Source organism: Lytechinus variegatus, chromosome 1, assembly GCF_018143015.1.
Source record: "Lytechinus variegatus isolate NC3 chromosome 1, Lvar_3.0, whole genome shotgun sequence".
NCBI lineage: Eukaryota > Metazoa > Echinodermata > Echinoidea > Temnopleuroida > Toxopneustidae > Lytechinus > Lytechinus variegatus.
In genome coordinates, this window is record NC_054740.1 from 94,243,059 (window position 1) to 94,267,664 (window position 24,606).

General features: G+C 34.3%; 1 protein-coding gene across 1 annotated transcript; it reads left to right on the forward strand.

The window, feature by feature from the left end:
- Positions 1–3,631: 3,631 nt before the first annotated feature.
- On the forward strand, positions 3,632–20,364 carry LOC121429104 (hyalin-like). The gene is made up of 10 exons (XM_041626011.1): positions 3,632–4,324; positions 7,689–7,910; positions 8,325–8,594; positions 9,264–9,512; positions 10,337–10,609; positions 10,910–11,140; positions 13,005–13,034; positions 15,247–15,282; positions 16,522–16,700; positions 17,263–20,364. Exons 1-10 carry the CDS (start codon positions 4,231–4,233, stop codon positions 17,458–17,460), a joined length of 1,782 nt encoding a protein of 593 aa, XP_041481945.1. The 5' UTR covers positions 3,632–4,230; the 3' UTR covers positions 17,461–20,364.
- Positions 20,365–24,606: the final 4,242 nt, after the last annotated feature.

Here is a 24,606-nt window from a genome sequence, read left to right on the forward strand (position 1 = left end):
TAAAATTTGGATATATAAGCACTTTATGTAATCATGAATAGGATGGGCATCTAATTAATCTATGTGAGCGCGAATTCGGCACCCAGCTATATTAAACATCAAGTTGTCACCCCCCTATGTCGAACATCAATTCGGCGCCCCTAGGTCGAACATCAATTCGGCACTCCCCTAGGTCGAACATCAGTTCGGCGCCGCTCTCCCCCTTCCCTCGTCTTCTTGTTCGCCTTTTTCTTAATTTCCCTCCTTTTTTCTCTATCTCTTCTTCTTTCCCTCCTTTTTTCTCCCCCTCTCTTTTATTACCCTTTTGGTGCGCCCTTTTTCGCCTACCCGACCCCCAGAATACGCGCTTGGAATCTACGACACTGAAGGCTGTTTTTAAATTCCTGAGAGTAATGAAACAGACTTGATTACCAGCGTTTTGTTCACTTTTATTGTATGAACATGGACATTGAATAAACTAACATTCTGCACGGATAAACAGAAGCATGCAAATTTAGTTGTGATCTTGACTTTTGGACAAGTTATAAATTGTTCAGTAAGATGAAAGATGCATGATATAAAAAAACACTTTTTTTCATTTTTTTACACCCACTCATACCCTCACATCCGAGAGGCTGACGTCACACACTATTTCTTTTGTATTCTCTTACATTCAATACATTCAATTCAATTCAATCTATTTATTTTCTCTTTCAATCTTTTTACATCTACATGATAGTTCAATTGACATATTTACAAAATATAATATATAAATCATTTCTATAATACAATAATGCTATGAAATCGAAAGAGAAGGAGACCAACTAAAAAGCAGAGCTTGTAGGGTGAATTCCCCCTTTCATAAGTACATTTTATGAATAAAAATAAGATAAAATAAAGAAAAATAAACCAAAATAAAAATAAAAATTAATGAATCAGTATACACTGTATACAGATATCATAAAACGATTAAACATATATACAAAGAGAAATTAACAAACACATTTACATATTAAGTTCTGAATTACATAACTTTGTGAAAAAAAACGATAATCTAATATGAATCCAGAAGATATTTTTTTCAGTTTTCCTTTGAAATTTTGTATTGAATTACATTGTATAATATCCTTTGAAAAAGAATTCCATAATTTTGGACCAGTAAAAAAACAAATGTCTTCTGTGCAAACGATAATCTATTCAAAGGTAAATGAAAGGAACTCGCCTGGCGAGTGAAGTGCTTTTGAATTGTATCATTTTTTAAAAGCATATTATTAAAAGGTAACGGTAATTGTTTATTAATAAACTTGTACATGAACTGTCCGAGTTGAAAAGAATATAAATCTTTAACCTTCAAGACTTTATTTTTCAAAAACAGAATATTTGTATGTGCCCTGAATTCTGCATGACTAATAATACGAATCGCTCTTTTTTGTAATATAAAAAGTCTATTAATTTGAGAATTCGCTGCGTTACCCCATGCAACAACTCCGTAATTCAGATAAGGTAAAATTAACGTTGAATATAATGATAACAAAATAAAATGGGGTAAGAAGTGACTTAATTTTCCAATATTGCGAGCAATTATTTTACAAATATTATCAATATGTGTTTTCCAAGAAAGTTTATCGTCAAGGAACAGTCCCAAAAATTTAGTAGATCGCACTCTTTGAATAACAGTATCATTTAAAATTACATCTTTTGGTACAGTCGTAATCTTGTTGCTAAATAGCATGTAGCTAGTTTTTGCTAGGTTAAGAGAGAGTTTGTTAGCTGTTATCCAATTAGAAACATTTTTAGTTCGTCAATGAATATTTGCGTCAATTGATCTGGGTCGGGGTGCAACAGAAATATATTAGAGTCATCAGCGAAAAGTATTAATTGAAGCAATCTTGATGACATATCAATATCATTTATATAAGTAATGAACAAAAGTGGGCCAAGAATGCTGCCCTGTGGAACTCCGCAAAGAACAGGCTTACGTTCAGAAATATTACCATCAAGTGAAACGAACTGGGAACGCCCGGTTAGATAATTCTTGAACCACTTTAGTGGTTCCCCTCCAATTCCATAATGAGAAAGTTTATAAAGGAGAATATTATGATCAACTGTATCGAATGCTTTTGAAAAATCTAAGAACATTCGAAGACTTGTCATAAGCTTTGGCAACTGTTTGAACTAAAGAAAGTATTGCATGGGAAGTGCTACTCTTTTCTCGGAACCAAATTGAGTATCGGATAGGATGTTGTGCTTTTCAAAAAAAACATATGGTTCGTATGTGAACCAATTTTTCAAGAATTTTAGATAAGTTTGTAAGCAATGAAATGGATCTGTAGTTACTTGCTAAAGAAATATCACCCTTTTTGAAGACTGGTATTATCTTAGAAATTTTCATTGATTTTGGAATATTTCCCGATGATAATGACAAATTGAATATATAAATAAGAGGGTCAATTATATAATTCATAGTTTTCTGTAGAAGGATGCTATCAATGTTATCGAATCTTGCACTTTTATTTAATTTTAGGCTAGATATAATTTTAATTATCACCTGTGCGTTCGTAGGAGAAAAAAACATAGAACTTTGATTTCTATCTCCCAGATATTGATGAAATGAATTGGAATTTGTTGGTATACTTCAAGAGAGCTCAAATCCAACTTGTGAAAATAATTATTGAAAATATTTGCCATCTCAGCTTTATCTTCAATAATAGAATCATTATGCATAAGCTTAGTTATTTTTGAAAACTTTGGTCCATTATTGATGATAGAATTGATCAATTTCCATGTTTTTTTAAGATCATTCTTGCATTGATTAAATTGATCATGGTAATATGCCTTTTTAGCAGTACGGATGACCCTTGTTAGTATATTCTTATAATTGGTGTATTGGCTCCGAGTATTTTCAGTTAGTCTTGATATATATTTATAGTATAATCGATTTTTTTATTTATCGAACGAAGAATTGAATTCGTTATCCAATGTAATCTAGGTGATCTTTTATAATTTTTTGACTTGGGCTTTGCAAAAGGAATATTTTCATTAACATGACTCATGAAGATATCAATAACTGTTTCGTAGGACTCGTCAACACATTCTGTACTAAATACATCATCCCAAGTTTCTTCTTCTAAACTCTGTTTCAAACGAGATATATTTAGATCACTATATACACGCCTCTTTGGTACATAATTGGGAAAGTTGTTTGGCTGATATTGATTAGAACAATACATGAAAATTGGGAAATGATCAGACATGTCTGAGATAATTATACCAGCTTTAAATTCTGAACGAATATTGGAGAAAAAATTGTCAATCAGAGTTGCGGAAGTATTAGTAATTCTAGTGGGTCTAGAAATAAGTGGCAAAAAGGAGGCAGAAAGGAATGTCTCTAAAAATATACATGAAATATATCAAAGATTTATGTGTTTAAAAATCATTATCACAATGAATTATGAATAAATTAATTCTTAAGCAGAATTCCTTGTCATCGAGTCTGAAAAACTAAATTATTTGATATTTTCAATATCATAAAATACAAAAGAAATAGTGAGTGGGTGGTGACGTCATCCCAATCTCTCCTCCATCTTTCAAGAATTATGGAGAATCAAGTTAATTTTTCCCGCTATATGATGTGAAGGCTTGCCCTTATTTGGATTAGAGATCACTCAAGTGTGAGTGTGGGTGGGCTGAATGATATGACTAGGAACACAATACATTGTAACAATAGGCATTTCTTTTTCCGAAATCAGAAGACAGGTGTGATATCTACCGACGATACATGTTTTCTTTCCATAGTCTACACCTATATTGTTTGAAACCATCGGGGAGTATATATACATCTTGAGCGATGATCTTGGAGTCAATAAGAACTGCAAGCTTCTCGTATCATAAAGTTATATTGGATTTCACTCGGACTTGGTTAAAGTATACCTGAGCTAGTTTCTGATTGATCCAGATTGGATATTTACAAAACAGTTCTACCAATTTCAACCTTAAAACATGCGAGTATAATTTTCTCCTTCCTTGTCTGTATAGTGGACGCTTTCTTCACTTCAGATAACAAATTTGAATTGTCAAACTTTGCACGGTGATCTATACAGAATACGTTTATATCCGCATTTAAGGATCTGCAATAAATAATATAGAAAGGAAACTTGATAACTTCTTTGTTTTTTGTTTGTTTGCGCTTTTGTGAATAAGGAACTTTGTGATTTTGGAATTTTGGTCAAGATTAGAAATATTGTTTTAATTATGGAGTTTCATCGCCATCTTTCAAGACCATCAATAATTAGAATTTTAAATTGTGTAATTTTCTTCATTTTATGCAGTGGGGCAAATAGTCAGGGTAAGTGAATTAAATTTATATTGTGAGTTGTGACAAAATTCATTCATTTTTATTATATTTGATTTGTTTAATTCATTCATTCATTAATTATAATAACCCTTTCCAATTACAAATGTATATTATTATTAGTTTATTATTCATGATTGGTAGAATACACATAATTGTGTTTTTTTTTTAGACTAAACAATTTGTAAATAAATTATTATATTACAAATTCAGATTTATTTAGATTCGTACTGATATTTTTATTGATTAAAACTAGTGAGAAATCAAAAGAGCATATGACATACTTTAACATTTGCGCATTAATTATTCCTTATAGTTATTACATTTTACTTCCGATGAAGATTGTACTTTTTCAATTATTTTCTCCTCTGGTTCAAGTGAAATGATCGTTTCATTTTCATAAACAATGATTGAGTGCAAATAAAACAGAACAAAACTATCAAAGTAAAAGCGAGAGGTGGTAAAGTTCACAATATTGATTGCAAATCTTTACAAGTTTGTGAATAATATAGTAAGGGGAAAGAAAAAATGGTATACACACACTTTCATTGTTACTATTTTTTTCATCCACAAAATAGACTTTAAAAAACCCGATGGAAGGCAATTCAAGGAAAGATCTTACCACTTCTTGATAAAGGTTTGAGGCATTTTACGTTTAGTGGAACCGACATTTTGATACACATTAATATATTTTCAATGAAATGATTAATATAAAGATACTGAACGAATATTATATTCTTCCTTTTCTGCCTTTTCAATCAGGTTCTTTCATTTTATTTTAGGCTTGTTAGATGAGTCAAATAAAATTATTCATTCTCAGGGCCATGGCAACCAAAACTATTCCAAAATAATTCAGAACCTGACAAATTACGTCACCAAATCAAACACTTGAGATGAGTTATAATTTCAATAGACCTATTCAATGATTTGTGTTATTCTTGGCTCACCACTGAAGGACTAAATTTTCTTTACTATTCATCCAATATTGCTAAAATAATACCACGGTCGATTGGTTTTCCTCTTTGAACAACATTCCTTTAGGTTTCATGTCCCTCTAAAGCATATCCTATTGGAACTTTGACAAGGTCAATGAATAAATTAAAGTAAAAGAAAATAACAAAGATGACGCGACATTGCTGGGATTCCATGAGAATTCCCAAATACAATGGTTAGGATCTACTTCCACCGGAAATTAAAATCTAGTCCTTAAGGTTTAATGTAAAGAATGTTATTCTTTCAATATGTGAACATAATTGATCTATAGTTTAAGGATTTGGAAAGTGAGATGTATATGAGGAGAAAATCATATTGTTGCAAAGCATCATCTGCACTTGTTCCCTTTTGATATCATTCTTTATGAACCCCAATAAGTGGCGTCCAAGTGCTATTCATTCTCAAAGAAGGTAACGCGTGCTGGCGATTAAGCAGATTCGTAAAGTGGACAACAAATAATTATCTGGACATAAGAGATAATTTTGTTTGAAGTGAACTTTCACAGTGTATTGTGTATGGAAATAAGAACATGGCAAATATTGAGAAAGTGTTAGTCATTAAATGGCACAAGGCAGTCATGTAATTTCGATTGACGACCATCCTTTTTTTCTATCATGCCCATGAACTTGCGAAGCCTTTAAACAAAATGAATAATACTTGTTTACAATGTATTTTTTTTGCATTGATTTGTATGGTTATTTTATATATGTGTAATCATTTCCTCTGTTTTATAATTGAGTTTAATTTTGATTTTAATTTAATTTGTTATTATCTTCAACAACTGTGGGGGGACCGGGGTTGGTTTGGGCGTGGGGTGGGTTGGAGCATTGTGATATTTCTTTGACGCCTGTGAAATAGATTTGTACGGTGCTGCCCTCATTTTGTTGCAATGATACTTTAACACTGTTGTATTGTTAATAGGGATAGATTGAGGGTAGTGTTGCATGAATTAGTGTTGCAGGCTTTGGAGGGGGTTGCAGTGTTTCGGCTTGCCCCATGTTCCAACTGGCCCCGGTCTCCCCTACAGTTGTATTTTACAATTTCTGTGTTACATGCATGTTGTCTTTGTAAAGTCACATGGATTGGAAAGGAAGACCTTCGGGTTATAGTTATTTAGTTAATCTTTTTCCTTTCCCGGCATCCATATGACTCTCCTTATCCTATTGTTTGTACATGTTGTATTATGTTTGATTATGCCGAATAAATAATAGTAATAGTTGACTCGAAATAAATTAAACCAAACTTAATATTGAACTTGAAAAATACATATTTTCATGATTATCATGCTAATTACAATAAATCATTCATTTCAAATCGAAATAAAAGCATAGAGGATTTAATAATTTACATGAAATATTACTGAAATCAAATAAAATGAATTTGTAAACCAACAAATGTAAAGAACTTGCATTGACCAAAACATTTTTTTTCATAGTTAGTTCTGGTCATGGTCGGAAACAACAAAGATCATTTATCTTGCGCAGTATATGGTTAAGAATACAGCACAGTTCGGATGGAAACAAACTTTCAAAATCACTTTTTTCTTTTGGTTTGAATTTTAAAGTGTATTCTCGTTAAGAAGAATGGGAAAAATAGAGGTGTGTCATAGCTATTTAGATAAACGAATTCGTCATAGGACATTGCATTTCACAAAAGATTAAATTTTATGACCATGATGACTATAAGATTATGAATGACCGCATCGTGATTATGTGAGACACAAAATGGATACTCATTTTACTCCATTCCTTCTAACACATGTAATTAAATTTTATATAGAAAATGTTATCATGGATATAGGCCTAATATACTAATCAGCAAAGTTTTCATGGAAATAATATTTCAATAGAAAGACTTTCAATCTTATCGATATTCACCATCATCGGATCATTAGTGAGTCAATTTATAGGGAAATGGGAGAGCAACCAAAGAGTAATTACTGTACAATTTATTCTAAGTAAAAAAAAAAAATCGCCAACTTTTCAGAGTCATCTCGCTGATGAATTATCATTGAATCACGTGTTGACATTCGTTTCATTCGTTCGTACTGTATTATTGATTTTGGGGTACTGAAGTACCTCAAGATTTTCCCTGCATGGGTTTGTTGCGTGTATTCTTCTCCATAGGCAGTAGGTGTAAAAAAAATTAAGAAATTTATATGAATTGACTTATATTTTGCAGTGGACCCCCTTTTTTTTGCTTGACAAATTTTCGGAGTCCAATAACCTTTATTTTTGTCGAAAAACTAGAATTTTTCAAAGTTTCAACATTTTGTTCACACAATGTTTTTGTTTCTTCAATTCAAGTAGCATAAAATCATGGTGATTTTTTTAAGTAAAGCTTTTCTATTTTATTTAAATTACAGATGTGATCTGCAATTCTGCGGATTCGGCTACATCCAACACCTTTAACACATACAACGTTACTGTTCCTGGGACTGACAGCCCAATATTGATCTATGACCCCGCAAAATACGGTCCAAACATGAGGTTACCGGTTGGAACTACCGAGGTTACAGTGACCGCTTACATGACGTCATCGTTATCGACTCCTATTGGAAACTGTACATTTAACGTTACTGTTAGCTGTAAGTAATATCATCTTTAGTCACACCTACGCTTTGGCCTGTATGGGCATATTTTTCAGTAGTAAGTATCTTGACCATTAGATTTAGATTCAAGTAACTTTCTACGCAGGAAAAGGCATTCAGTTTCTTAAAGGTTAGCGTGATGACAAAATGGATGTTCCGTCGAGTCAGTGAAGAAAAAGAATTTACAGCTTTTAAGATAAGTTTTGAAGTTTTGATAACAAATTTGTAGAACAGGTATGCTCCCTTTGCCATACAAACACAATAAATGTTCGCCCTAATCACTTCTGGTATTTTGAATTACAACATATAATGCTATTCAAAATCGTCCATATTTAGTCCTTGAATAATCAAAAGGCTTCAATACTTTTGACCAATGTATATTTCATTCTATATATTTGATGAATATGACAGTGGATGAGCTTCCTATTGCTTGTCCTTCAACAAATGACATCGAGAAAACGGATCCAGGCGAATCAACTTTTCAGTTCCAGATCAACTCTCTAGACACTCTTCCGGGTTTCGACTACGGTTCCATTTCGCCAAATTTTGTACAAAAACAACTATCGACGAACACGAGCGGAGTGGTCAATGACCGTTTTCCTGTCGGCATCCACGCTGTCAGCTTACTCTTCTTTGATAATTACCTAACTAAACAGTGCAACTTTACTCTTTCAGTCGTCGGTGAGTATTAAAATATATCTTTCCTTTTATTTTTCTTTCTCCTTTCTCACGCCCTCACGCATTGTCGATTAAAGTGCTCAAGGGCATAGGTGCCGCGGCCGGGGATCGAACTCTGGACTTTCCATGTATAGCCAGGCGCCTTAGACCACTCGGCCACGGCACCTCCACTTTTGACTACACCGATCATGATCGATCTTTCTATTCCGCAATCCGTGGCTCCTTGCCTTCTATGAAAGCCACACCCAATTCTTTCATTCATCTCCCTCTTCGATTTCTGAGAACTATCCATCGAAAGACTCGTTCCTCTCTCTTTCTTTACCTGGAGAACCTTACTTTGATTGAGGGAAGGAAGAAAAAGAGAATTGTATTCTAGATTAGAAAATAGCAGCGGGAGAAGAATAAGAAATTTATATTAAAAATATAATTTAAAGACTTCCTCGTTGCTTCAGTCCAAGGGATCTTCATCATTCTTTCTTTCCGTGTTTCGCTACTTTCAAAAGACCTTTTTTTAGTGTCAGATACTAAAGTCTACGTTTCACTAACACTACCAGGTCCTATATGAATCATTGGTTATTAGGAATTTGCCAAAATTAAGATGCAGACTTAGCCATAGCAATCCTTCTCCTTCAAATATCTTACCGTTCATTAATTTTCTTTGACTAAAACCAGATGTAGAACCACCAACAGTCACTTGTCCAGACGATATCTTAGCTAACACCACGAACGTCATCACGTACACACCTAGAGGAATAACAGACAACGTTCCCGATCCCGATACTCTACAGAGCTCCATCACCTTTAGTCCCGTCACTCTATCACCTGGCTCCCGATTCCCGATCGGGAATTCTACCGTTACTATTTCCGTTACCGATGGAGCTGGTAATCGGGGCAATTGCAGTTTCAACGTCAATGTAGCATGTGAGTGAAAGCTCTGTCAAATATCAGATATGTATTATCAGATATGTATTTTTGAAGCCTCTAAAGTGAAAGTAATATCGATATTCAGTGGTGACAATGATTAGATATTCACAAAAAAGTATGCATTCCCCTTCCAAATGGTTCATAATTTTTCAAATCCATTCTATCATACCAGAATAGACTTATATAAATTCCTCCATATTGTATAGGGCCTAAATGATAATCCCCATTCTCGATCGTTAAAGTTATGCTTTGTACTGTTAACCAAACGCTTTTGGCATTAGATAGTCACACAAACTGTTGAGTAATTAAAGAAATAATATTACAACCAAAGTATTACTGAACAAGCAAGAACCAGAACAAACTGGATTATTTTTTCGAGCTCATGTTCAACGATCAGGCATATATCACCCTTTCATGCAGTTTATTAGAAACGTTTGATTTGGTTGCATGAACTAAATTGATTGAAAGGGGGGGGGGCGACCCGAGACGCAACTTTAATCTCAATTTACATCCGTATTACAACTTCCAATCCATAGTTTGGCACATTAATTGATGTTTTATCACAATCAAAGTTCACATCTGTTTGGTGTTAAACATGTTAAAGTGTTTTTATAAAGATATTTTTTTCTCAAGAAAAGAAAACTTTCAGATACTAACTGATATACAACTTTGTATTTTCTCTGCCTCTTGCAGGTGTTTGAAATATAAATTCTAAATCTAGTATATTTAAAAGCTCTTTAAGACATAGCCCTGCTTACTGTGTGTCAAATACTTTATCAGTAATATTTAAAGTTCTTTTAAAACTACTTTATGTTTTTCAGTAAAAGAGCTACCAATCACCTGTCCTGCTCAATTGGATCTAACAGTGGAGACTGATCCAGGTCAATCTTACTTCACATACCATGATCCACAATTCAACATATCTTATTCTACTACCTATATACCATATGAGAATATTACCATGGTCAGAAATTACGGTGGAAGTGTGAACAGTCCTCAGCTGGCCATCTCAACTCAAGATCAATATGTCTTTCTTACGATATCAGACGGGATGTTATCAAAGACTTGTATAGAAGCAAGGGTTCAGGTGGAAGGTAACATTTCAAATAAAATTGAATTAAAGTCGTACAAAAAAAGAAATCAGTCAAAGTACTAATTCCAAGAAGAAAATTAGCATAATAAATACAGGTATGTTTTAAAATGGATTGAAACAGTAACAAGAAATCTAGGACTGTACTATAACATGGGCTTATTGAAAAAAATATCGGTGTATAGATGTTTTTATTTTAACAAATTGACAAGCAATACGCATATCATCACTGCGTGATCAGTTTTGATTTAGGTAAAAATTTATCGGTTGTAATGAGATTTCTTTGATGCTTTCTTCCTCACAGATCGAGAACCTCCTGTGATTGTTTGTCCGGATGACATCTACCAAACTAACACTTCAATTGGTTCTAATTTCCAACCAACCATTTTTGATAATTCTGGTAGTTCTTTAGATATTGCGATCATTCCCTTACCACAAAGCATATTTTCAGTGGGAACAACAAACTATACCTTTATTGTATCCGATAGAAGTGGAAACAATGCGTCATGTTCGTTCAACGTTACTGTCGAAATAGGTAAGAGTTTTTTTTTTCTTTTTGAAGATGGGTGCTCATGAATTCATTAGTCAGGCGCGGATCCAGGAGGGGGCCGAGCCGGCCCCCCCCCATTTTTGACAACCTGCAGAAAAAAGTGTACTCTTTACCTTGATAGAAACTACGAAAAACAGAAAGAAAAGTAAGAAAGAGGTATTTTACCCATGTTGTGTAATTTACAGCCTCGTAACGACCGGCCCGATCCCGAAAGGAAACCAAAAAAAAAGGTGAGGGGAAGAATTGGAAAATAGACTTTATATAAAAAATTTCGCTCGCGCTTCGCGCTCGCATTGCCTGTGTAATGAATCCCATTCAAGAGGGTTAAATGACACTAATATATAACCAGTATATATACAATATATCCAGTTCTGATATCAATTTGCACACAATTCTCTAGCACATCATGCATTTATTATTTTGTTTGATTTACACAAATTGTTAATGTGTATCAAAATGTTCGGCTCGCGCTGCGCGCTCGCATTGTTTAATTTGTGAGATACCTATGCTCTTTGGAAATTCTTACCAAAATTTGTCAAAATGCTCCTTTATCATGTCAGTATATAAAAAAAATTAAGCTCATGCTTCGCGCTCGCATTTAATTGCTTGAGCACAGCTTGTTTATTTAAATAAAAACGCGCTTAGACTGTTCATTTTTTTTCAGGTCGGAATATCAGAAATTTTGAGCTCGCGCTTCGCACTCTCATTATTTATTTGGTGATACTTGTATCCTCTTCAATAATCACTAAAAACAGTCCTAATTGAGTCACTTTTCACGTTACTATATGATAAAATTTCGGCTCGCGCTTCGCGCTCGCATTGTTTAGTTGGATACTTATCTTTGTTCATGATTATAAAGACTGCTCTGAATCTTCAGTTCTAAGGACATAAAATATCAAAGATTTTTAGCTCGCGCTTCTCGCTCGCATTATATATTAAGACCACATGAGATACCTAATATTTATAGCAATAAAAACTAACATATACTTAAAACTTCAGTCTTTAGTTAGGACTACCCCGTAAAAAACCAACAAAAAAAAGGCAGATTTTAGCGGCCAATCGAGAAAAATGTTGATCAAAATATTTTTCGGCCCCCCCCCCCCCTATTGGCGGAAGCTGGATCCGCCCCTGTTAGTATAGCAGTGCAATATCTATCTGAAACCAAGGAAGATTCGGTTGAATAAATAATGTTTATAATGTTTAGTCTATACTCCTTATAACATTGGAAAAATACTTTTTGGACATTTTGATCTTCGCTATACATTATATAGCACTGGCGTAAAGATAGGAAAGGCTTGGGACCATAGCTCCTAAAAAGTTTCACGACACAAACACGAACAAAAAAACGGAAGGCAGAAAGGGAAAGGTGAAATGTAAGGTTTTTGGATTATATTGGTCTAAATTTTTGCTAGCTCACAGCCTTTAATTTGTTTGTCACATACGCCATGTCTGCATGCCCCCTATTTGTTTTAATCACCCTACTGCGCTGTAATTCACCCTTTAATGTAGGGCTATCGTGTTATGTATTCATTTTTCTTCTGTCAGACTCCTCTATTTGCAAAAAAATATATATATTCACAAACATTATAATGATGATAATAATAATAATAGCTGGATTTATAAAGCGCTTTTTGCCAGAGGATACAAGGCGCTGCTATTATTACCCCGGCTTTAGTTCGAGCTACCATCACCGGCGCTCAGTGCATGCAAGGAATCATGTTAATCTATTTATCAGTGTTATTGCATTCAGCATTTCTGTTTCGAATCTTCATGGATGAAATGAACACAAATTTCAAATATATGAAAAAATAGGACTATAAATGTGTTTTTTATTTCTCTTCAATTATAGTCCCGGATCCAACGACTGTCTCAACTGAAGGTAAGGAACTTTCTTGCCTAATTATACACTGCAAATACTGCGGTGTATATCATTAATGATTTGCATCAGGACGAAGAACGCTTTCATGAACATATACAAATTTATTGGAAATGCCAGTCAAATGACAATGAACAGCAGGAAGATCTTTGTCGAAAATTGATAAACTGGAACAGTAGTTTTGTTCTAAGTTTGGGAGTTACAGAAAAATTGCAAATAATATGTCGTTTGTCCAGAGTCCAGGAGGAAACTGTTGTTTTGATTTACCAATTTTCGACAAAGACTTTTTAGGTTGATCTTTGTCACGAAGGGTTCTGCGTCCTTGTGCGAAAAGTCTCTAGTTGCATGCAATAATTAAGAACTGCACCATTTTCCACTTGGGGATATCAAACAGTGTCCTATCATTTTAATGATGTTTTCATTTCTGTATGTATTTATTCGTTTATTTATTAATCAATGTATTTATTTATTCATTTATTTTCCTGCAAATCACAATAATGTTATTAACCGTGTATTCAGCGATAAAATCTATCTATCATTCCGACATGTTATAATCACTTTCATTATGCCAGTACAATCGGCTTTCAGCGTTAATACAAAAAAAATGCTGTCATCTTAAATACTTTAAGGACAACTATTGTTAAGACAAAAAGGGACACTGATTCACATAAGACGTTAGCATTGACAAAATTGTCAGTCCCGAGTCTCTCTTCAGAAATACTTTGTAATTGGCTTAGAAGCACCGATATAGCTGGTCAATGATGACAACTTTTATGAAATGGTGTCCAGACTTTCCTCAAGGAGAGTGGACTGGTTGATCGTTCTTGACCTTATAGTCACGGACAGAACTAACCCTCTTTTAACACTTCTATCGTCGTGAAAACCATTATTCTATTTTCCACAGCTAGTGCATCATCACCTTCCATTTCTGTTGCCATGGTTTCATCAATGACTTCCATCTCATCATCTTCTATAACACCATCACCTATGACATCCATATCTTCCACTCCTACCTCAACTCCTTCCATCCCAATCTCATCCCGGGTCTCATCAATCACATCAGCACCTACTATGATTACATCATCATCTTCATCCTTCATAAGACCTACGAGCTCGAATCCTACCATGGTTACGGTAACGAATCCTGTTGCAATAAATCCCTCACCGGTCACTTCCATGAGCGCCAATCCAGTCACGTCAGTGTCTTCAACTGAAACAACATCACAGCCTGGAACTGTGAGCTCTGGTAAATTATGACCTTGTGATAAGTTCCATCCTTTAGGTGTGTTCCATGTCACAATATTAACTGCGCATGATTCAAAGAATGAATGTATGCGCTCATATACCACACAAATTAACATTTTACGGATTTAAAACAAAGTATGGACGTAAGTTTATTATGTACGTTCGAACATAATAATAATAATAATAATGAGACTTGTAAAGCGCCAAATCCTCTCTGTAGAGTGCTCAAGGCGCATAAAGAGCTAAGAATTAAATAGCAAAGTTTTTAGAAGATTTTTGAAAGTTTCGACAGAGGTACATATTTTTATGTCTTCAGGAAGGCTATTCCACAAAGTGGGGCATGCAAAAGCAAATGATCTTTCCCCCCAATTGCGAATTGTTTAACAGTATAGGCCTATATTGTCATTGTTCTGTTTTCTTTTTCATTATCCAACTTTCTGCTCTTTTTATTTGGGTCCATCCAAGAAACTAATCAATGCATCACATTTATTGTAAAAAAAAATGACTTACACACTGATGTAATATTAAATTTAATCATTTCATTCTCATACATTTTAATTTTCATGGCAGACGTGACTGTGCGTCGATATCTAAAATATTATTCTCATTTTTCATTTAACAATTGATGATTTGATATTAATGTTTTATTGCAATATCTCTTATTTATATTACTTATCCCTCCACTTTGTCAATATTTGATCATGACACGTCCAACATTAGAGATATCTATTTATAATTCTTTTGAGGATGTTCTAAACTCCTTAAGCACGATTCCGTTATTCATTATTTTTAACTAAATACGAAACTTTTAATAAAAATATTCTAGGAATTCTTCATCAATCACTTTTAAATGTTGAAGATAACTTTTCTTGACGCTTTCATTGGTTTAAGTGCTTTCAAGTAGACGATAGAATGTTGTTTGGAAATAAAATATCTTTATATCATGGCGTGTTTTATTTTTGTATTTCAGGGTCTACTAATGGGATGGAAACAACAGTCGGTAACGGTAAAAATCTAACTATAGGCCCTACATCAAATTAAAGAAAGTTCCCCCTCAATTAGAAAAGTAAATTGTGTCACTTAAATAACAAAAAAAGTGTTGATAACGAAAAACCCGTTAAGAGTATTCCTAAATAAACATATTGACTTACTTATGGATACAAAATAAGGACCCGTCAATACATAAAAGTAAGTGAGCATGCACTACAAAAAAACCTGTCTTACTATTCAAAGTTCATAGGAACCAGTTTAATACCATTACAAATGTTACATTAGGATAACATTATAGGGATTTGAAAATTTTCGAGTTTTTGTCAATAATCCGTGTGGTTTTAGTCAATGTAATGCAGGAGGGATAAACATGTGAAATATTATCATCAAGTGATGGATAATAAAAAAACCCACTTGGATATGAACTTGAAGAAAAAGAAATGACAAGGTGAAGAAAGGAAATGACTTGTGATTAAAAAAAGTGTTACTAGGAATGCTTATTCAGGAGTGACTAATTGGATAAATCTAAGTTTTACATAAAAGTAAGAGCGGAAAAACTCTGATTTATAGATTTTTCCCAAAGGTCTTTCAGTTTAAAAATTCTGAATCTGGAGAATTACCTGTTTGTATTAGTTGTCTTATATACTGTTATAAGTGACTCGCATATCTTGTTTCTAGTCGATTTATTTATTGGTTGGTTTGTTAGTTGCAATGTAACAACCTTTTTTTTCAAATACTTACACACTTTTAATCATGATAATAAATAAGATTGAAATAAAGTTGCTCGATTGTGATTAGCTTATTAATGTCACACAAATATATCATAACATCATTTAAAATATTGAAAATTAATACAAATTAGTAGAGAAATGAAATTTAAAGCATTGTAGCAACTCTCTTCCTTAATCAGTGCCATATCCATGAGATTTCGAGCCTGGAGCAAACACTAAAATTTCGTCTCGTTCAAACTTTTGACACCAGTATTTCCTTTAGTTTTTCATCAGATATACCGCTTTCATTGTCACCTTTTTGTACGCCCCCTGACAGTGCCCCCCCCCCTCCCCGGGTGCATGTCCCATGCACTTCCTAGATACGTCACTGCAAACTGAAAGCAATATTACTTCATCTTTACTGGAAGCGCTTGTAAGATGCTTAGTATTATTAATTCATTGCATCCAAGGTGTTTTGTCTTATTACGACTACGGTACATGTCCAGTGCTCTCTAAATGTCAAATATGTATTACGTATCATTCAGATGACCAGAGGATGACCAATTATTTACCCATTATCATCGGGTGCTCCGTAGCAGCTGGTGTCATTCTCATCATCATCATCATTCTAGGTGTCATCTGCAGTACTCCAAGTAGACGAAGAATATTTGGGATTGGACCTAAGGAACCCAGTAAGATAAAACACGTTGGGGCGAGCAGACATGTAAGTAATAATGAAAAAATATATAACAAATAAGACAACGATGTATATCTTATAATGCTAAAGGGTTGGTAGTGAATGGAATGAGGATCTCGTCAATAGTTTAACCTTTGGACATGTAATTTTATAATTATAATTACCATTCGACCTCAATATCTAAACGTATCTGTAAAGCAAGTTGTTATACGGCATAAATATTTAACGTCGTGTTGCCAATCGAATTACAAGAAGATGCATTAATTCTGCGCAGAAACGATGTCCTCTTGACATTCCTGTTATATTTCGATTTACAAACAATGTAAATATTTCATTTTGTGTTATGAGTGAACCGATTACATGACGTTACAACGTCATGTTACAAATCGAATCATAATGCGACTTACATGTTGACGTCATTTCGTGATTATAATTGCAACACGAACAAACAAACGATATAAATAACATTAATTAACAACAGCCTGGCCAGTACAATGTTTGTGATCGTATAATTGTTTCGTTGATAATATTGAACCCCCCAAAAAATGAGGTGAACATTTCTTTTCAATTTGTGCTTGATGTACTGCAGGGTGTCGCGACTGATTCTGTTCTATTAAATGATCACCTCGAGCGAAGTAAAAGTAACATCTATGAAAGCACTGATATCGATGTCGAAATGGTAGATACTCCAAATGGAGATGGATTGCAAGAAATGACCGAAACCAATGGAACACACCTCAACCACGCTTACATGACGGACGAGATGATGGGGAGGTCGAGCTTATGAGTCTTGGACATCGAAGACGATATCATCCTCCCCATAGTCCATTCAATTAGCATTTATTGTCCAAAGAGCATTCGGCCCGAAAGACGTGATGATATATATAGAGTGACCATTTAGCAAGATATTGTCGTGATAATATATATCTATTTATTAATTTATTATTACTTTACAGAATGGCACATCATCACTAGATTTTTCTTATTAAGCATGCATGATAATTTTCATAATTACCATTGAGGTACGAGCTTGACAAAAAAAGATCGATAAAACCTTAAAACAATAACAATATAGTCTTGACTACAAAATACAATTTGTGATTTGAACATTAAATCCGCAGATAGCATAATTTTTAGAGTGTTTTGTCGATTGTTGGTAGAACATTCTGTAATTCCATAATTTAAAGGATTGTACCTCCGTTCTAATAATTGCATGTAACTATTAATTTAGGACGGACGCATACAAATCCCTTAAACATTTATGTCTTGCATTGCGATCGTGCAGTGAGCTGACATAAATCTTGTTTATGTCAAGCATTGATCATCACTGCACATCCAAACTGGAGACCTGTCTAAATGGACATCCAACCTAACTTATTATTTTATACAACAAATATCCCGAATGCAATCGCAGCTTCTTCTTCTTCTTTAAATCTTAATTATAATTTAATTGTTTTTCTTTAAAATCCCACAGAAGAAACTATATGGTATTACAAAAGAGATTTAACCATCAAGGATACTCATGATACTGCCAAACAAAGGGAAAGGGGTCTGCCCACATAAAGTTCCACGGCCAAGAAAAAAAAATGGAAGAAATGGGGGAAAGGAGATGAAATAGTTGTTGAACATTATATAAAAATCTATTATAAAATTGAATTTTCATTTTCACATATGTTGTGTGTCCCTAAAATTGTTGGCTCAAATACGGCACTGATGTAGGTGAAACGTGAAATTTCGCTACATGGCATGTTTTTGAGCGATCACCAATTCCATACGTTCCATCCATCGCAACTCCCCTTCAGTCATGAATCCAATGTACTTAGCCACTTCAGCTCTTTTTAGACGACTGTCATTTAGTGTGACAAATGAAAACCTTTCCTCCATTAAGGATTAATTGATAAACCCCACAAAAGTCCATTTCACTATTCTAATTCATTACTAGATTATAATAATGGTCTGCCTTGTTATGATGGGAAGAAAATAAAATAAAAATGTGTTTTATTTGATGAATGAACAGACTTTACTATCAAAATTAATTTTGATCGTGTGCCAGTGTATTTTTCTGTTGTTTATATAACATCCCTTTTAAAAATAGGGAGGACTTAAAATATTAGGATCCTTGACAATATATTTCTCATAATTAAAAAAAAATTGTTTAGAAGGTTATTTTTTAATTTAAAAAAAGCATTACCGAGAGAGGGTACCAGATACCAATTTTTTAGTATAACGGCTGAAAAACATATTGATCACTATATATTCTAAGATGGGAATATTAGATAATATCAAATTTATTTCTTGATACTCTAATCTAAAGAACTACATGATCCTTTGTAATATGTTTAGGCAGGGTTTTAACCTTAAACATTGCAATCTAGCTCAACTCATCTTCTATTGTCATAACAGTACGTGTTTACAGCTAGGTTTTGTTTTACCACTCTCAGTGTAGCTCCTATATTTGTATATCGTTCGTACAAGTTTATGAACAAAAATGTATGACTGCAAAGACTCGGGATGAATGCATTTATGTCAATGTTCCTGATGGTCGTGATGTGTGTACAAATCAAAACAGAAAATGTCTGTTTGTAAAATTCTGTTTTCATATTTTATTTTCAAACCTTTCTGCTCAATGCTTAGTCCAGTCGGCATGTACAATCTATATCATCCATTTAATTAGTATTTTGTTGATCAATATATATATTTTTTTCAAACATATAGTCAATGATAAATAAATTGTATGATAAATAATTCGACGTGTACTATAGTAATGTATGTTATTTTTTTATTCATTGTATATTATCATGATTATAATACCAGACTAACATGAGAGAGAGAGAGAGAGAGAGGGGGGGGGGAGTACCAAGAAAGTGATATTGTAGAAGATATGAGCCTGAAGTTGATGATTGTTTTCGCCTACCATTCGTATTCATACTCCTTCTTCATACGTCATTGTACAGTAGGTCCATGGTTTAAACATTGTCATTTTACTAATAAAGTATGCACGCCAATCCTTTGGTTTCAAATGACGTTGTCTGTTCAGGGGATTTTTTTAAACTGCGGTCTGGCTTGAAATGCATGCAATTAACTCTTTGCTATTGAAAGTTACAAAATAATGTCTTTTTCTATTTACTGAAAGGCTATGACTATCAATTCTTTATTCAAGTACAAAAAGGTTAACCTATTATTTTGTTGCTATAATTATTGAAATTTTGATGCTGTTTTCGTTTCCTTAATATATCCAGATAAATGTGATATGTATAATCCTGGCTATGACTCTTCCCTGATTCCATATTTTCTTTGTTGCCTCCGATGCTTTTTGTTTGTATAATTTTATTCTGGAACTTATGATATCTGTAATCCAAAGTTTATCTGTGAGTTATTTATATTGATCGTCATGCATCTAAATAATTTGAACATGATTAACTGCATTAAAGTGTAAAATTTTTAAATTCTACTCATTATTATATTTGATATCGATTCGATTTATAATTGGCAGCTGTAAAATTTTGTATGTTTTTTATTTTTTGATATATAGGATATATAGGCCTACATGTATATTGAGGTATGTGCATGCATATTTTAGCCCTAGATGCTAACAATGTGAATTCTTAATAAAATATTACTCTTTGTATACCTTTCTTTTATGTTTATATCTCTTTTTTATTGATATGATCAAAACATGTTTGTTATGGTGTAGGCCTAATATGCAAGCAAGAACGTATATTAGGTGTATAAAAGAGATAATTTTCATAACATAGTTCAGTATTAAAATGTCATGCCCGTACTCTATTCACATGGATACTACCCCTCGGATCTTGCTCGGATATAACCCGTACACATAAAAAACTGTGGTGTTAACCGGTGTTCATAGAGGACCACACCAGTTATTTTACACCGGTGTTAAATTGGTGGTGTTAGTTTTACACCTATAGGTGTTATTACAACACCTTTTGTTACATTTACACTCTTTGGTGTTATGTTTAATCTCTAGGGGTGTAATTTTAACACCTCAGGGTGTGGTCCTCTATTAACCCCAATTGGTGTCAGTTTTAACACCACAGTTTTTACAGTGTATAAAAGAGATAATTTTCATAATATAGTTCAGTATTAAAATGTCATGCCCCTTCACCTGGATACTATCCCTCGGATATAACCCGTCATGCCCGTGGATATCCACTTTCTTGTGCAATATACTCGATACTCTCCCGCCCGAGCGTTGTTGGAGCGGTCGTGGAGCGGAGAGAAAAAATCATCACCGCTCGTTACCGTTCACCATTTTCGATTTCGATGTTTTTTTTTCGATTTATGTTTTTGATTCTTTCCCCAATTTTGTGAGCGAAATTCGGCCCTCTTTCCCTACCGCTCCACGACCGCTCCAACATGCCTTAAGGAACAATCATTAAGATCAACCTCCAAGGAGATGACCCCCATACGTCATAAGTACCCATATTGTAGCAGTGTCAATATAAATAAATATATATATATATTATCATACAAGATCTCTCCATTTTACCCTTCTTCCTCCTTTTCTCACTGGTTACTCTAATTTTCCGTTTCCCCTTTTTTAAAAACTATTTGAAATTCATAAAGGAAGCGGTCGCCAAACTGCACCACCCATCCACCGTTCCACCTCCTCTTCTTCAATGAGAATACATAAAGTATTGATAAGAACTTAGTACTTGAAGATTGAGGAAAAACAGTGAGGCGACAACCTCGCCATCTGTATTTTCTTTACTCTTTTCCTAATGACACCTTTCCAGTAAATTACACAGTATTTCACAACTACAGGGGCGGATCCAGCCTTCGCCAATAGGGGAAGGGCCGTATTTTTTATCAGCCACATTTTCCCCAATCAACCGCTCGAACTTGAGTATTGTTTGTTTCTTTGAAGGAGTAGTCCTAAAGAATCCATGACACATGCTCCGGCGACGATTGCTCCGGTAACAAATGCTCCCCAAAATGCGACATTTGCTCCTCGACATTTGCTCCGCCGACAATTGCTCCGCCGATATTTGCTCCGCCGATATTTGCTCCGCCGACTATTGCTCCGCCGAAATTTGCTCCGCCGACTGTTGCTCCGCCGACAGTTACTCCGCCGACAGTTGCTCCACCGACAATTGCTCCACATTTAGCGACAAATGCTCCGGCGACAAATGCTACCCGAATGACACATGCTCCGGCGACAATTGCTCCGCCAATATTTGCCCCGCATGTACCGTTGCTCCACCGACATTTGCTCCGCATGTAGGGACAAATGCTCCGCCAATAATTGTTCCGTCCACAATTGCTCCATCGACAGTTTCTCGGCATGTTGCTTTAAAAAAATAAATATAAGACCTAAATAAAATACCTGCGACAAATGCTCCTCGAATAACAATAATTGCTCTGCTCACGATTGTTCTACCGACAGTTACTAGGCCTAAAGGAAGACAAGACACTTGCTCTGGCGAGAATATTTGTTACATCCTTTTGCGTTACATACTTTTTTTGTATTGTTTTGTTTTACCATTCAAGTTGTTGTGCCACTTTATATCATAGGCGGATCCAGCTAGGGGGCGAGGGGCCCGGGTACCCTCTATTGGCGGAGCAAAAAAAAGAGAAAAAGAAGATGAGGAAGTCAAGTGAAAGACTTGGAAAATAAAAAGAATCTTTCATATTTCACTATATAAAATTTTCGCTCGCACTTCGTGCTCGCATTGCCTGTTAGTTGATTTACATATCTTGTTCAATATGGAGCTTAAATACAGGGGCGTAGATAGCGGGGGGGATGGGGGGATGCATCCCCCCAGAATTTTAGGTGGGGGTGGTGTGTACAATCATCCCCCCAGGTTTCTGTGGGGGAAGAAGCAAAACTATACAGTAATAAAGCAATGAATGCTAGTTAAAATCAATCAATAATAATAGCAGTAATAATCATAACGTACAGCAATGACAAACGTGATCAAATTTGGACTTTTATTCAGAGTCAATCATCTTATATGCATTTACAACTTGCAAGTTTTAAGTAATAACAACTGTCTTGCGTCGTCATATACATTTAAGGATCGTTATTCAGAGTTTCACCAAGTACATTTCCTTATAATAATTATGTATTTGCAAAGGAGATAAGTTCAAAATATTTCATTACAGATTTAAGAAAGTGTCGCTTAATCACTCCCTTTCAGAGCAATTGCTTTCATAACACATTAACACTGTTCAAACGAATTAATAAGAAATTACCTATACACATACACTGACCCTTTCCCTGTTTGCCATGTCCTCAACCCTTACTTTGCAAAGGATTGATTGATTGATTGATTAGGGTTTAACGACACTACCAACACAATGTGTCATATAAGTGTCAAGCTAGATATTACTTTAATGCGTATACTGAGTTAAGGTGAACATTTTCATGAGGAGCGAAAATGAATGATTTTGGAATGAAATAACCCTTTACTGTTAAGGACTGTTTTGCATAACTATATTGGGTGAAAATAAACGTCTTCCAGTTTCAAGAAGAAGTAAGTCGAGGCGCAATGTATTTTGGAATTACTTATACCAGTGATTTACTTATACCGTGCGCAGTCTTCTAGGTTTGAAGGTTATAAACTGTTACATTTCCTTACCTATGTTTTTATCATAATCATCATAACAAGGTACATAATAAGAAATGAATCGAAATTATAACAAGTTACTATCTATACAGTTTACTTCCGACAACCCGGTGAGGTTTATTTCATTTCCATACTCAATTCAATCAAGCCTTTGTAATCATGGTAATTTTAAACAGAGTGTGCTTATCATTTTAGTGTCCGCATATCTGCACGTGGATAAGAAATATAATGTTGAGCTTTTATTTTACCCCTATTACTATAATTGTAATTGATATTTTTTTTAGTTATTTGGCTGTTTATTTGTTTATTCCCTTAGTTGTTGATTCATTCGTTTGATCATTAACAATATCGCTACTTTTAAAAAAGTATACTACTATACTAGTAAAATAAGGAATACTAGTTATTCCAGATCATGTTTAGCAGGACTGTCATGACCAAGATGATAACTAGACATCCGACAAATGACATTTCTCTTATGATCATCTTTACTCATTGTCATTAATCAAGCAAAAGATTACTGCCATGAAAAATGTGCAAGGAAGTTTGTTTATTACTGGATGCCCTGTTTATTGCTGAAAGCAAAGTGATTAAAAGAAACACGAGATAATCCATGAGGCAGATCGTGTTATTTTGTTATCTTTAACTCGTCTGCTTTGGCCCATGATATTTTGTTTTTATCGAGTACGTTATCTCCTTCATTCTTTATATTTATATATTAAGTATATATAAAGTATGACCCAGCTAGGGATCATCCCCCCCCCCCGGTCTAAGGACCTGTCTACGCCACTGCTTAAATATCAAGTTTGGAAGTTAATATGCAAAAAATATTTCGCCGCGGAAATCGAACTTTCATTATTTTGTTTGATTTACAAATTGATTGTTTTAAAGTGATTTTTAAAAATGTTAGTTTTACGATCTGAACATTAATATTTTCTGCTCGTGCTGCACGCTTGCAAATGTTAACTTATCAGTTACCTTTATTATTTTCGTGTATTCAATAAGTTTTCAAAATATCCATTTGCAGATCCCGGGGGGTACTTCCATTGACGAGTGGATGCGCGACCATGATGGGGTCTCGAAAAGCACCCTAAACACGCATTTCAATGTAAGTGGCCCCCCGGGTTGCAGATCTGATTGTCAAAACGTATCAGCTAGCGCTGCACGCTCGCATTTTGATTGGCAAGTAATGTATGTCTCAATATTGATAATACAACAAACTTCTTAAAATCCACATTTCGTGACAGTCTATCAAAAGTTTCGGCTCGCGATTTGCGCTTGCATTAATTGTTAAAAATGTATTTACTCATGCATCTTATTCATAATTACCAAACTTCTTGAAATGT